Source organism: Carcharhinus amblyrhynchos, chromosome 22, assembly GCF_965287045.1.
Source record: "Carcharhinus amblyrhynchos chromosome 22, sCarAmb.v2.hapA, whole genome shotgun sequence".
In the NCBI taxonomy this organism is placed as follows: domain Eukaryota; kingdom Metazoa; phylum Chordata; class Chondrichthyes; order Carcharhiniformes; family Carcharhinidae; genus Carcharhinus; species Carcharhinus amblyrhynchos.
The window spans coordinates 21,051,297-21,064,887 of NC_137345.1; the positions used below are offsets into that span (position 1 = coordinate 21,051,297).

A 13,591-nucleotide genomic window follows, 5' to 3' on the forward strand; every position below is an offset into this window, starting at 1 on the left:
CAAGTGGGAAGAAAATACAAAAGTTAAGATAAAATGTGCTTTACCCAACTTCAGCAAATTGGCTGATTAAATTCCCTGAAAAGAAAACATCTCAAACAGCATAGAGTAAACCAAGTTGATAGAGCAGAAAGTCAAAGATCGTTTTCCCTTAATATATTTTGATACTGTGACCTGGTCCACAAAATAAACAGTCCTAATCAATGTGGCTTTTGATGGTGCAGCGGAAATAGATTAAAACAAGATATTGTGCTATGAGCATGTGATAATATTTTCCTAGCAGAGGCAAAGGGTAGCATTTTGGATTCATTAGGCATTCTTCACATGAAGGCTTCTTTCCCCCTCCTAGGTAACAGTTAAATTCCTGCAGCATTCACCAGCCAATAGCAGTGTCTATCTTTTCATATAGGTAAAGATGGAAAGGCAGCATCTCAAGTGGAGATACAGTTGGGACAGAATTGGAATAACAGGTGCAATTTCACGCACACCAATTATTGGGTTGGAACAGTTCAGATCACCAAGATATTCCCAATGATTGAAGGCCATCATTATCATCTTAAAGAAATCTGGTTAGTCATCGGGAGAGAAAAGATTTAAGGGATATTATGTAGAAACATTCATAATTAAAAAGGTATGAGAATAAGTAGTAGAAGATAATTGCTGCAGGTCAGTGAGCTGAAACAGATGCATAAAATACAAGATTAATATGAGAAGCCAAGGAAAATGCCATTTTTCTTTTGTTTTAATTACCAAAACTAAGTAAATTGTGAAATTTAAGAGGGAATTAGGTAAATATTTGAAGAAAACTATAAAATGGCATAGAAAAAAGATCTTGAAAATAAAGTACTGAAAGTTTGGATAACTGCCACAGTATGATGAATGGTCTTCTCTTAAATTTAATTAATTCCTATCACAGCAGTTTTGATTAAAAACTTACCTGCAGAACCAGATGGTGGAGGAGCTCCAGCTTTTTGCCATTCTGTCGCCTCTGCAGCCAGACGGCGCACGTAAGCCTCATTCACACACAGCAGGATGTTTTCTGGTTTTATGTCTGTATGGATAATCTTGCACTTGGAATGTAAATAATCCAGTCCTTGAAGGACCTAGTAGCAATTTTAACAAAAAGTTTGAATGTTACACAATACCAGTATATAAGTGAACCCTGATTCTCTTTTCAGAAAATCAACACATGGAATTTATAATGCAAGTTATATCCTTACAACTATTATTAGCATGCAAAGCAACACCTGAAACTTGAAGCTATCATTCAGCTTTAGATGTAGGTGCATCTGTTCATCTTTTTGTAAATCTTCAAATATTAAAATGAGCCTCTCTTTTGGCTTACTCAATTCATATTCAAGTTTATCACATCATGTACAAGAAACAAAAATAGCAAAATCTTCATCACACAAACAGAATGGAATTTCACACTGAAAATATCAAACCTGTGTCATCAAATTCTCTGAAAAAAAACACCAGAAGTCTCAAATGCTTTAAGGCAAAGTAGCATTATTTGAAATGTGATCATTGCTATAATGCAGGAAATACAACAGCCAATTTGCACACAGCAAATGCCCAAAAAGGGCAATGTGGTAATTACCAGATTATCCATTTGATTGGTTAACATAAATATTGTAAATAAAGAAATACTGCCAACGTCAGCAGTGACAATGGCATTGTCCTTCTTTGAAATAGTGCTGCAAGGTATTTTATTTCCACCCAAGTGGGCAGACTCTGTTCAATATTGCACCCAAAGGACAACACTTCCAACATTTGTTCATTTATTATAACACTGGAGTCTCGGCCTTGATTTTACACACAGGTCCTAGAGTAGGGCTTGACCCCACAACCTTCTGACTCAAGGCTGCTACCAGCTGAGACACAGCTGATGCTGACTGTCGCAAAGTTCTAGATTATATAACAAAACTAAAAATTCCAAAAAAGGTAAATGTTGCATATTTCATATTTCATTTAAGTCAAGTCCATTGCAATTTTAAATTTGGTAACAAAAATAAAAAGTACTTACCTAGATTAACCTTACCAACATATCATATTTTAATATAATTTACATTTCACTCATCGGCAGAATTAGCAACATGTAAACCAAAGAAACATGCACTTCAAGAAATTGGAATGCTGCAGCCCAGAAGCAGCATTAATGCAAATATTTTCAAGGAACACAAGATAATGTAAATATTGAACTTCTGATTATAGATTACAGCATGGAATTAACAATGCTATCCAAGTTTCTGCAGTTTACACAACTATATTTTACAGCTAACTTCCAAGGGCTCTTACACCAAATTTACCAGAAACCTCTTAATACTGTGCAAGGAAATACATGTTCGTACTGGTAATCAGAAAAATGAACAAAAACTAACCACAATTACCACAAGAGGGAGCATTATACAGCATAAAATTCAGTCAGCTGCTATTACAGCTTACTTTTTCCATTAGTCTTCTAAAGAGAACTCTGAGCTTAAATTTGCAAATTCTCCCATTTGCTTCATTTTTCAAAAAAAAACAAGCATACTTACTTGTCGAATGATGCTTTTGACACAACTGATAGGAAGTCCTTGGTAGTTTGATTTGATGATCCACTTCAATAGATGATGACCTAATACCTCAAACACCATGCAAACATCTTGAACTAGGTCAAGGAAATGCACCAGTCTTGGATCTTCAATTAGCACTAAAGCAACCAGGTTATCTAAACTAGGAAATTCATATAATAACCCTCCAGAGAAGCAACTACTTGGAATATACCATCAATTTCATTGGCATGTATTGAGCTCAGACTTATTCAATCAATTCCAATCTTCCAAAACAATCGTGAGAACATGGCCATACAAGTTATTCAGGAGGTACTTGCACTGATTTCACCCAAGCACCATCAGCACTTCATAAAATCCAAAAGAATGGAAAGAAACCTCCTCTGGACTGCAGGCTATTATTTAATATAAGAAGAGTTTGTGCAATATCTAACCGGTTCCTAATATGTGCACTTGCAGAACCCTGCTGAAATACTGCTCTACAGAGTAAATATTTGGAGTAAAAGGTCTGTTTCCATGTTCTCACTTATGGCAATCAGGCAGGTCTAAATATGGCTTGGAGATGTAAAAGATCCCACACTGGTACAAAAATGGCTGCTTTCCAAGACAATGCTAGCAGCGGAAAAGTGATCTGGTTGCATTAGTTGACCTAGGCATGCTTCACGTTTGCATTTCTGAAATGAAGTGTTCCTTCCCACCTTGAGCACAATTTATTAAAAAAAGACCAGTAATTTATTTTTGAAACATGACACTATGATTGTATCAGTTAGAAAAGTAAAAGCAGAGCCACAGCAACAGGTAGTTTGGGAATATGGCCATTTAGTTTGCTTCATAATAGTTAACTATGTTTCACAATGCATGAATATATTTGGTACTGCAATAAATCTAATTTGCGAGAGCAAGTTAATGCTCAAAGCAACAATAAGAAAAAAAACAAATTTTCCCTGATCACTTGAATGACCAACTAGATCTTCAGCATTCAAGTGGAAAAAAGAACTATGCTTTCACCCAAATGGCAAATACTCAAATATAGGCCTTAGCTCCAGAATAGACAGCAGATTAACAGAAAACCAAGTAAACCAGGAATGGCCAAGTAAGAGGAAAAAAAACAGTCAAGCAGGGGAGGTCATTCAGCTACAAGTCTTTATCGTACAATATGCAGTCATGTTGATGAAATTAAGTTTTATCCTGACCATTCTTGGATCAGAATGTTCAGCCAATTAGAAAAGGGGCATTGTTAGATCTGCTGCTGGGTAATGTAGTGAACAAGTGTTTGTGGGAAAATGTGGGCAAAAGTGATCTTTGTATCATAAGGTTTAAATGAGTACCCAAGAACAACGGACAAATAATATAGAACGTCTAAATTGGAAGAGGGTTAATTTCAGTGTGACGTGAAAGGATCTATCCAGGATAAAATGAAACCAGAGACTGACAAGAAAAACTGATGAGGCAGTAGGTAATTTTTAAAAGAAGAAATGTTTTTGGTACAGGTTAGGTACATTCCAACAAGGGAGCCAAATACAGGATTCTTCGGATGAATGGGGAAATAGAAATTGTGAAAAAAAACAAAGAACGGATGTATATCTAGGTGAGAAAATCAGATCAGATATAACAGTTTAAGAGGGAAGGTGAAGCGGAAAATAAGACTAAGAGAAAGTATAAGAAATCAACAAAAGGGAAACCAAAGATTTTCTGTCAACACGTACATAATAGGGAGATAATCATTCAGCTGCGAATGCAAAAAAGTTAATAAAGGATACGGGATCCATTCACTCCTGAAGTTTTGAAGTCATCCAATAACTGAACAACCTTCTCTTTATTTGGGTCATGGGGATCACTATTGCGAACCTGAAAAATGACCAAACATTTTCTCATCAATTTACAGTTCTTACTACATAGACATGGCTTTAAACTCAAAAAACTCAGGAGGTATTCTTTCAAAGAGAACAATTATGAACACAAGACAAACCCATACCACAACAAAACGATCACTGCTCAACCAGCTGTTTCCTATTGCAGATTACTTTTGCACATAATGGCATTTCAGTTTATAGAAACACGGGCTTATCAGTGCAGGCAGATTATCTGTAAAGCCCAGGAGACAAAATATGTGGAACAAGCTCAAATCATAACAATTACAAACTATTAGAGCTTTTCGGACTTGCTGCATATATAAATTAATATCTAAATGCTTATTAAATCAATGAAAAATTCAATTGATTTTTAAGTGCTTTTCAAGCAGAAGACCTCGGTCCCCAAGGAATCTCTGTTGGATCAGATCTATGCTCTCATTTATATTTATAATATTTTGAAATACAATTAAGATATGCTGTCATAGCTATTTTGTTATCTATCATAGCTAGTTCAAGAGGAAATATTTGAGCCAAAAGAATGTAATTCCTGTCAGATTACTGCTCATGTTCTTGATGCCAAAGCTGATATATGAACATTGTTCTAACTATGCCTTAAAAAAGCATTCTTCATGCAAGTTTAAATATAGATGCTTCAATTAAAAAAATAACTACTGGAGAGAAGATAAATGTCCCCAATCTCAAAATTAATTTGATTACCTTGCAATGTTCATGGAGTAGACAACTTTGCCCTCAGCCGGTTGTCATTTAATTAGAATAAAGTTGATCTATATCTCAAGTCCTCCATTTTGTTTCTTGATGGCCTTAGCTAATACAAGATTTGCAGTCTCGTACTTAAAACTTACATTTGTTGTATCATTAGTAGCCTTTTGTGGGGGTAGGCGAGAGAGATATGTTTCAGATTTCCACAACCCTTTAAGTGAAGTGTTTTCTAACTTCACTCTCGAATAATCTAGTTTGAATTTTAAAGGTAATGCCTTCTTACATTTCTCAAAAGGAAATAATTTCTCTAACTACCCTATTAAATTCTTTTATTTTTAAAGATAGATTACATCCCTCTCACCCTCCCATTGGCTGTGTTGTATGACTCCCAAGGCCAAAATATCCTTCAAGGTTTAGTGCTCAAAACCAAGCACAGTATTATATGCTGTCTGACCAAGACTCTGTACAACAACCATACAAGGTTTACACTTTGAGAAACATATTGCATCTTGACCTATTTGTAGGCCTTTGCCATTTTGGTGACGTTCGCAAGCAAGATTCAAAACTGAAGTATGCTTTTTAAAGAAATGTTTATATTGGAGTATCGAGCTGTCTTCACTTATGAATGTGAACTTCCTGTCTCACATCAGGGCTCGCAACTTTTATACAGCCAGATGCCCTACAATGATATTATTTGTAGGATGCCAAAAATACAATCTAGGACTCGGTACACACCAAAGTTCCAAGATATGTATTGCACAGAGTTCCGGTTCAGGTGGTTAACTATGTTTTGGATCTCACTAGAAAACGTAGGGGGATTTCTTGCAATTTGAACTATTGTACAAGCTCCGGTTATAGTTGCCTGCGTTTGCTCCTGGGCAGGTGTTTGGAAAAACCAGTCAACTCTAATAAACGTTACTACTCCTCACCTTTTCATTACAATCAGAACAAAAAGATCTCTCATTTAAAGTGATATAATCACTAGGATAAAAAAAAAACATTGTATAACTAGAAATTATCACCGTAACAATGCCATGGACTTGCACATCCTGTCACAATGACTAAATCAACAGGGTCAAGGTTAGCAGTTGGGTTTAAGAGCCTTTATTATAATGGTGCTGTCATTAAATATGTTCAAAATAAAAACCTATACTCACTGCTTTCAGTAGTTTGATTTCATCCAGAGCAGTTTCGGTATAATGTTCAGCACTTTTGACAACCTTCATGGCAACAAACCTTTTCCCTCTAAATCAAGAGGAGCAGTTTAATAATTCTTTCAATACGACAATGATGTAGAAGTAATCTTCCATTTTTGATCATATTAAACATGATTAAGTGTCTCTCAAGCTGAAATTTTTTTTAAAATTGAAAACATATCTTGCGCTCATGCTTTAATTTCAAGTACAGATAATATATAGGAAACTCAAACCTTCTCTCCTACTCAATTTCAACTGAATCAAACAAAAGTACACGAGTTTGGATTTGTTCAGTTATTTTAACTGTGAGATAATCATAGACAAATTACCTCTCATTTAGCTTCCACAATGGATTATAAACCGTGTGTGTATTAGATGACTCAGTAGGACACCATCAGAGTCAATTGTAACCAAGACTACATTTTAGGGCTTCAACAAAGAGTTTGCACTTTCCCCAAATCATGAGTCATATGCATCAAGGCTGCTTTTGACAAAAGCAAAGTTGCAGCACTATAGTGTGAAGTTAAGCCATCCATTCTAGAAATTTGCCATGAGGTTATACTGTTAAATATGGTCGGTCCAGACTCGGCTACCATTCATCACGAGTTTAATGCCATTGAACTCCAAACCATAAAAGGTCAGCAGCACAAACGGCTTAAAACCACAAACATAGAAACCACCTCAGAAAAAATTGTTATTGATATAAATAGCTTAGTTAAACATGACTTACTGAATATCCCAACATAGCCAAACGGTAGAAAAATGGCCCCATCCCAGCTTTCGAATCACATGGTATCGTCCATTAAAAAGGTCGCCAATCTTAACATGATGATATCCACCTGTAACATCCGAACGGGACAATGCATATTTAAATACCGGATACTGAAAAGGTTCTACACTTTGTCTCATTGGCCCTGGTTTATACAGTGACATAATTTGTTATTGCAAAATATAAAAAGTTTAAGACACATTTAGTGAAATGCATCATAACCTGAGCAGAGTGTAATTTCACAGCACAGTGGACAATTCAGCCCTTTGATCATGCTTAATCTGTATCATGACTCCAGTTATCCACCTCTGCTTCATATCCCTTGATTCTTTGCGGAGATGCTGGCGATTGCTCCATATGCCCTGGGTTCAATGTGAGGAAATCACATGAAGATACCCATTAAATAAAACAATATTGAGATAGACATTATATCTGCTCTCCTCCCAAACTGCACAAAACCCATAAACTGGAGCCACTACACCAAGTCAAACTGAAAGTAAATACTTATTAGCGGGGTAGAGTTTCTGCCTTGGGCATAATCAGTCAGCAATCCAGATGTGAATAGCACTGGTTTAGAGAGTCTTTTTGTTTAAGTTTAGCTTCACTCACTTGCGAATTGTTGAATGCAAAATCTCTCATGAACCAGTGCAACTAAACAACTTTTTAAAAACAAATACATTAGAATATTTTTCTCAAAGCAGAACTTTAACAAAATATTAAGAGTGGTAACTCAATGCAGTTTGATTAACACAGCTGACAATCGGTTTAATAAGTGTTACTGTATCAGTCTACCATCTATCTGCATGTAACTATTAAAATGACTTGGAAAAAGTCACCTTGAAGTACATTAATCAATTGTTTAGTGAATGAAACAAAAATTCAAAGATTTAAAAAGAATCCAAAACTGTTGAGCTTAATTAATAGAACCCCTTCCAAATGGTGATTAATTTGTCCTGGGACAGGGTTGGCTTTGTGGGTAGGGCCAAATGCAAGCACAAGTTCTTTAAAGCTAATGTGAAAGATTGCAATAGTTTGCTCTTGAAATTTCAATATTTTGGACTGTCTTCACTAGATATTGGATGAACTAAGCCATTAACTGGGTAATAATTATTTTCCACTATGACTTGTATGATGGAATTCTAAAAATGCAATGATTCTTATCCCAGATGAAAGAAAAACAGCCTTGGGAAAAACTGCAGGCAAGTCTCGAGGATCCGCCCATCTCTCAAGGCTCCAAATCAAACATAGCTCAGCTGTAATAAGTGTTTGCAAATTGGTAACTCCCGGTCAAAAGTAACACCAATGTATCATATCCTTATACTTTCTTGTTAGGAAAACAGGTTCACACAGGCTTAAATAGTGATGATATTATAGAATCCCTACAGTACAGGAGATCATCAGCTCACTGAGCCTGTATCAACAACCACACCCAGGCCCCATCCCTGCAACCCCACACATTCACCCCGCCAATTGCCTCGACACCAAGGGCAACTATGGTTTTTTAACCGTGTTAAATTAACCCTAGTGTCAGGGGATTAGCAGGGTAAAATATGTGGGATTATGGGAATAGAGCCCTGGGTAGGATTGTGGTTAGTGTAGACTCAATAGGCTGAATGGTCTCCTCCTCCAGTGTAGGGATTCAATGATTCTATGAAGCTGGCCAATCCTCCCAACCCACACATCCTCGGTCTCTAAGGGGCAATTTAGCATGGCCAATCCACTTAAACTGCACGTTTGGATTGTGGGAGTAAACTGGAGCACCTGCAGGAAACTCATGCAGACATTGGGAGAATCCAAGGCCAGAATTGATGGGTCCCTGATGCTGTGAGGCAGTAATGCCAACCACTGTGCCACCATCCTGCTCAAATTATTATCCCATATTATTAGTGAAAAACTAAAATTGGGAAATAGTCATGGACTAACTGGATAGAGTTTAAAAATAGCTTGTACACAGCAGGACATCAATGGAAAACTCTCAAACCAACAAAATTAGTCACACAAAATTCAAATAGCTTGAGTTTTGTCTTTGGCACAGAAACTAAAACAGCATAGTAAAATAGTCAAGTTTAAAGTTAAAAAGATGATAAACTAGTGACAGGCAGAAAGGTACACAGCTGGTACTTCTCCCTGAAATCTTGAAATAAATGTCCCCTTATTAAAAAAGGAAATTACTGGCACCTTTAATGGTATCTACAAATTGAGCTGTATTTTTTGGTTACCCCCAAGGTTCTTTAACATTTTTAGAATCAAATTTCTGTACTTGCTGTAAAAAATGTGTTTTCTGGATGACATAATGAATCAGGGTCAATGTGACTGGCTAATATAACTTGCGCTCAGAAAATTCACTAGAATGGCACATGGATTTATTTCTTCAGATGGCTTTATTACAGCAGCCATCTATTTAAGAGGTGATGTTGTAAGCACAAAGCAACTCAGTTACTTTTCCATGCTACAATACGTTGCGTCACAGACCATAAGGTGTAGGAGCAGATACAGGCCATTTGACCCATTGAGTCTGCCCTGCCATTCAATGAGATGACGACTGATCTAATACAATCCTCAACTTCACTTTCCTCACTTATCTATATAGCCCTTGATGCCCTCACTAATTACAAATCTGTTTATCTCAGTCTTGAACATACTTAAATGACCCAGCCTCTTCTGTGCTCTGTGGTAAAGAATTCCACAGATTTATTACCCACAGAGAAGAATTTCCTCCTCGTCCATCTTAACTGGGTGACCACTTACTGTGAGATTACACCCTCTGGTCCTAGACTGTCCTACATGGGAAAAACAATCTGCCCTGTCAAGAATCCCCAACCCCCCCCGCCCCACTCAAGACTTTATGTCTCAATAAAGTCTTGATTCATTCTTCTAAGAGAGTACGGGCCCAACCTACTCAACCTCATTTGATAATAAAATCCCTCCAGTACTCAGGATCAATCTAGTGAACCTTCTCTGCAGTGTCTCTAATGCTTTCCTTAGATAAGGTGACCAAAACTGTTCATTGTATTCCAGGCGTGGTTAAACTAGTGCCTTCTATCATTTTAGCAAAAACTTCTTATTCTTATACTCCATTCCCTTTGGAATAAAAGGCTAACATGCATGAGAACCCCCAAATCCCTGTGCCACACTTTTCTGCATTCTTTCTCACGAAACCCAAGCATTCAGTTCCTTTATCCTTCCTGCCAAAGTGCATAACTTCATAGTTTCCTACATTATATTGCATCTGCCAAGTATTATTAATTTAAGGATTATGATGTCTGTAGCTGCTTCCTTTAATATCCTAGGGTGCAACGCATCCAGTGCAGGGGACCTATCGGTCTTTAGCTTCTCTAGTAATTCTGCCTCGTGAAAGTCATTTCACCTCCCCACTGTATTTTGGAATGTTAGTGCCTGTCACCATGAAAACTGATGCAAAGTATTTCTTTAACTCCTCTGCCATTTCCTGGCTTCCCATTATTTCCCCAGCCTCATTCCCTAAGGGGCCTATGTTCACTTTGGCCTCTTTTATATACGTTTAAAATAGCTCTTGCTCTCCATTTTTATATTACTTGCTAGTTTACTCTCAGTTTATCTTCCTCCATTTTTTTTGTAATCTTTTGTCATTTTTAAAATGTTCCCAATCCCACAATTTACCACTAATCTTTGCCATATTATGTGCTTTTCCTTTTCAGTTCATTATCCTTCAGTTCCATGGCCTTCCATGTTTGATTTATCCCCTTCCTAGAATCCTTCTTCAGTGGGATACATCTTTGCTGAGAGCCGTTAACTAGCTGCTCAACCGTCTTTCCTGCTAATTCCTTTCTCAGTCCACTCCAGCCAACTCTGGCCTCACTCCTTTATAATTACCCTTAAAGTGCAGTTGCTTCTGACCGAAGTTTCTCACTCATTCTGAGAGCTAAATTCTACTATGTTATGGTCACTGTTTCCTAGGGGATCTTATACTCAGACCTCTTGTGCCAGTCCTCTTCACAGGTAGTACTGGTAGAAATCATAGGATCAGATGAAGCCCATGAAGCATTGATGTGGATCAGCATACCAGAAACTGTATGAGTGGATAGGAAGGACCCAATGCCATTGCAACCAATAATTGACAGCAGGATGAGGAGGGAGTTGATGAGAATGTTTTTCATCCAGAGTGCTCTGGAGTCTGGAACTCTTTCAGAAAAGATAACCGAGACAGAAATCCTCAACGCAATTTAAAACTGCATGGACGTTCACTTGAGCCATAATCTACAGGGTTAAAAATGAAGAACTAGAAATTGGGATTATGCTGGGCAGCTCTTTTGTCTGGCAAAGACATGCTGGCTTGAATGGTCTTCTGTAGCCATAAATTTATGTTTCTACAATCATCAAATTTTTAAAGGTTTCTTAGTTCTTCTACTCCATTAACAATTTAAATTTAGTATTCATTCTTCCATCATCACCTCAATTTCTCTTCATGAAATTTCATCTGGCACTTCCCACATCTAACCAATCTTACTAACCAGCCCATCATTATCCCAAAGTCACAAGGAGCCTTCAGCAAATGTTGATATTGTGCTACCAATAACAACTGTCCAGATTTTATATTAACAGCACCTGGAGGTCACCATTGGTTACTCTAATCCAAAACATCCATTATTCACTGCATCCTTTTGTCACTTTAGGCACAGCCAGCTTAAATGATTAGCAATGACCCAGCTTACCCCTTTCTACTTTTTTTTTTGAACAGTGATACTATAAACGATACCACCACCCCCACCCAAGAAATGTCTTCATTTCTACTTTCTTAGCTCAACATTCTAGATCAGAGATAATAAGGTTAGAAAAACCCAGATATTAGCTTTGAATAGAAATGCATATGGGATGTGTCAGATGTACAAAATTCCCTGTGGAAATGCTCATCAGGCATACTATTCGGAATTAAATAACACGTTCAGGATTTTGGGGGCATGAGGGACACACCAGTACACTAGATGATATCAACAAGCACTTTTCAATACAACAGAAAAAATGAATACAGACAATTATCCTCTACTAGAAGAGCAGCATAAACTGTGGAATAATTTAAGACAATAGTTGTAATGGATGGAGACGGGCATAGAAAAATTGGAGATTTTTATCAGGATGAACTGTATGGCTGCCTTCATTTGTACATGGTGATCTCAAACCATTGATACCAATAGAGCTTGATAATTTGACATAGGGCAGCACGGTGGCACAGTAGTTAATACTGCTGCCTCACAGTGCCAGGGATCTGGGTTCAATTTTCAGGCTCAGGTCAGTGTCAGTGCTCCGGTTTCCTCCCAGATGCCAAACATGTATGAGTTAGATTGAATGGCTAGGCTAAATACATGGGGTTATGGGGACAGGGTTTGAGTGGGTTGTTGTCAGTGTAGGTTTGATGGGCCAAATGACCTCCTCCTGCAACGTAGGGATTCCACGATTTTAACTAAAACCATTTAAGCTAATGTGCCCTTTACAAACATTCAGCCCCAGTAAAGTCTAATCTTGCGTTAATTGCTCTTAATGGGCAGGCCACGTCACCGACATGGATGATTGTAGAATCCTCAAAACACATCAATGAGGCACAACTTCATTAAAAAAAAATCAAAAGGTGGCCAGTACAAAAGATACAAGAACACCCTTAAAAAAAACCTTACATACATCTGCTTGCAGATGACCTCTCTTAGGGTAAAATATTTGTCAATCAGCTCCCAGGCATGCATAAAAATTTAGTTCAATATGTTTCAATGACCATTTACACCAAACTCAACATCTAATGTGCCCAGAGAAAGCAAATGGTGGCAAAGCTTCAGAACTTACACCAAGTACCAACATCAACAATTGCCAGTTCTGTGTTCATCAATGCTAACCCTGCTTCAAACTTTACAGCTGTGAAAGGAAGACAAATAAATACTTACAGCTTGGAAATTCATGAACAAGTCTATTATTTTTGGTCTTCACGGGTTGTATTGGTATGGCTTGTGACTACAAGTAATCTCACCTTTACGAGAGTCAGAACAGTGCTGACTGAAATAAACTCACCTTTACAATAGTCACTTGGGTCTTCTTGTTCTTCATCATCAGACCCCAAAATTTCATCCTCCGGCTCTTGTACCTCAGATTCTGTTGTAGTCGGATGGACTCTTTGTTGAGGCTCAGGCCTGAAAACAATAGCCAAGAGTTTAATACTCCCATGGGGGAATTCCATACCTACAGCAAAACTATTTTAATCTACCCAACGTTTCATTTTACTCCTGTTAAATATCACCATTGAGTGGTGACTTACTTGTTATAAAAGATTTCTTAAAAATAATCACATTTTCAAAAATGAGTATAGAAGAGCCACGTGCACACAAATCACAAAGCTTAAATGCAGGTACAGAAAGTAATTAGGAAGGTAGACAGTTGGTTAGCCTCTATTGCACAGAATTGCTGCAAGAGGGAAGTGTGGCTACACTGATGTAGGGTTTTGGTGATACGACACCAGAAGAACTGCATAGTTTTGATCTCCTT

At 37.4% G+C, this 13,591-nt stretch overlaps 1 protein-coding gene across 2 annotated transcripts in view; it reads right to left on the reverse strand.

Annotated features, from left to right (window-relative positions):
* Positions 1–13,591, reverse strand: part of LOC145356989 (SRSF protein kinase 1-like) — a 76,551-nt gene that overhangs the window by 18,441 nt on the left and 44,519 nt on the right. For both annotated transcript variants that reach the window (XM_080210017.1, XM_080210018.1), the window contains 6 exons: positions 13,121–13,239; positions 7,049–7,157; positions 6,280–6,367; positions 4,310–4,397; positions 2,535–2,641; positions 935–1,100 (listed from right to left, as the gene is read on the reverse strand). In XM_080210017.1, coding sequence (XP_080066143.1) covers positions 935–1,100; positions 2,535–2,641; positions 4,310–4,397; positions 6,280–6,367; positions 7,049–7,157; positions 13,121–13,239 — 677 coding nt within the window. The remainder of the gene's footprint in view (positions 1–934; positions 1,101–2,534; positions 2,642–4,309; positions 4,398–6,279; positions 6,368–7,048; positions 7,158–13,120; positions 13,240–13,591) is intronic.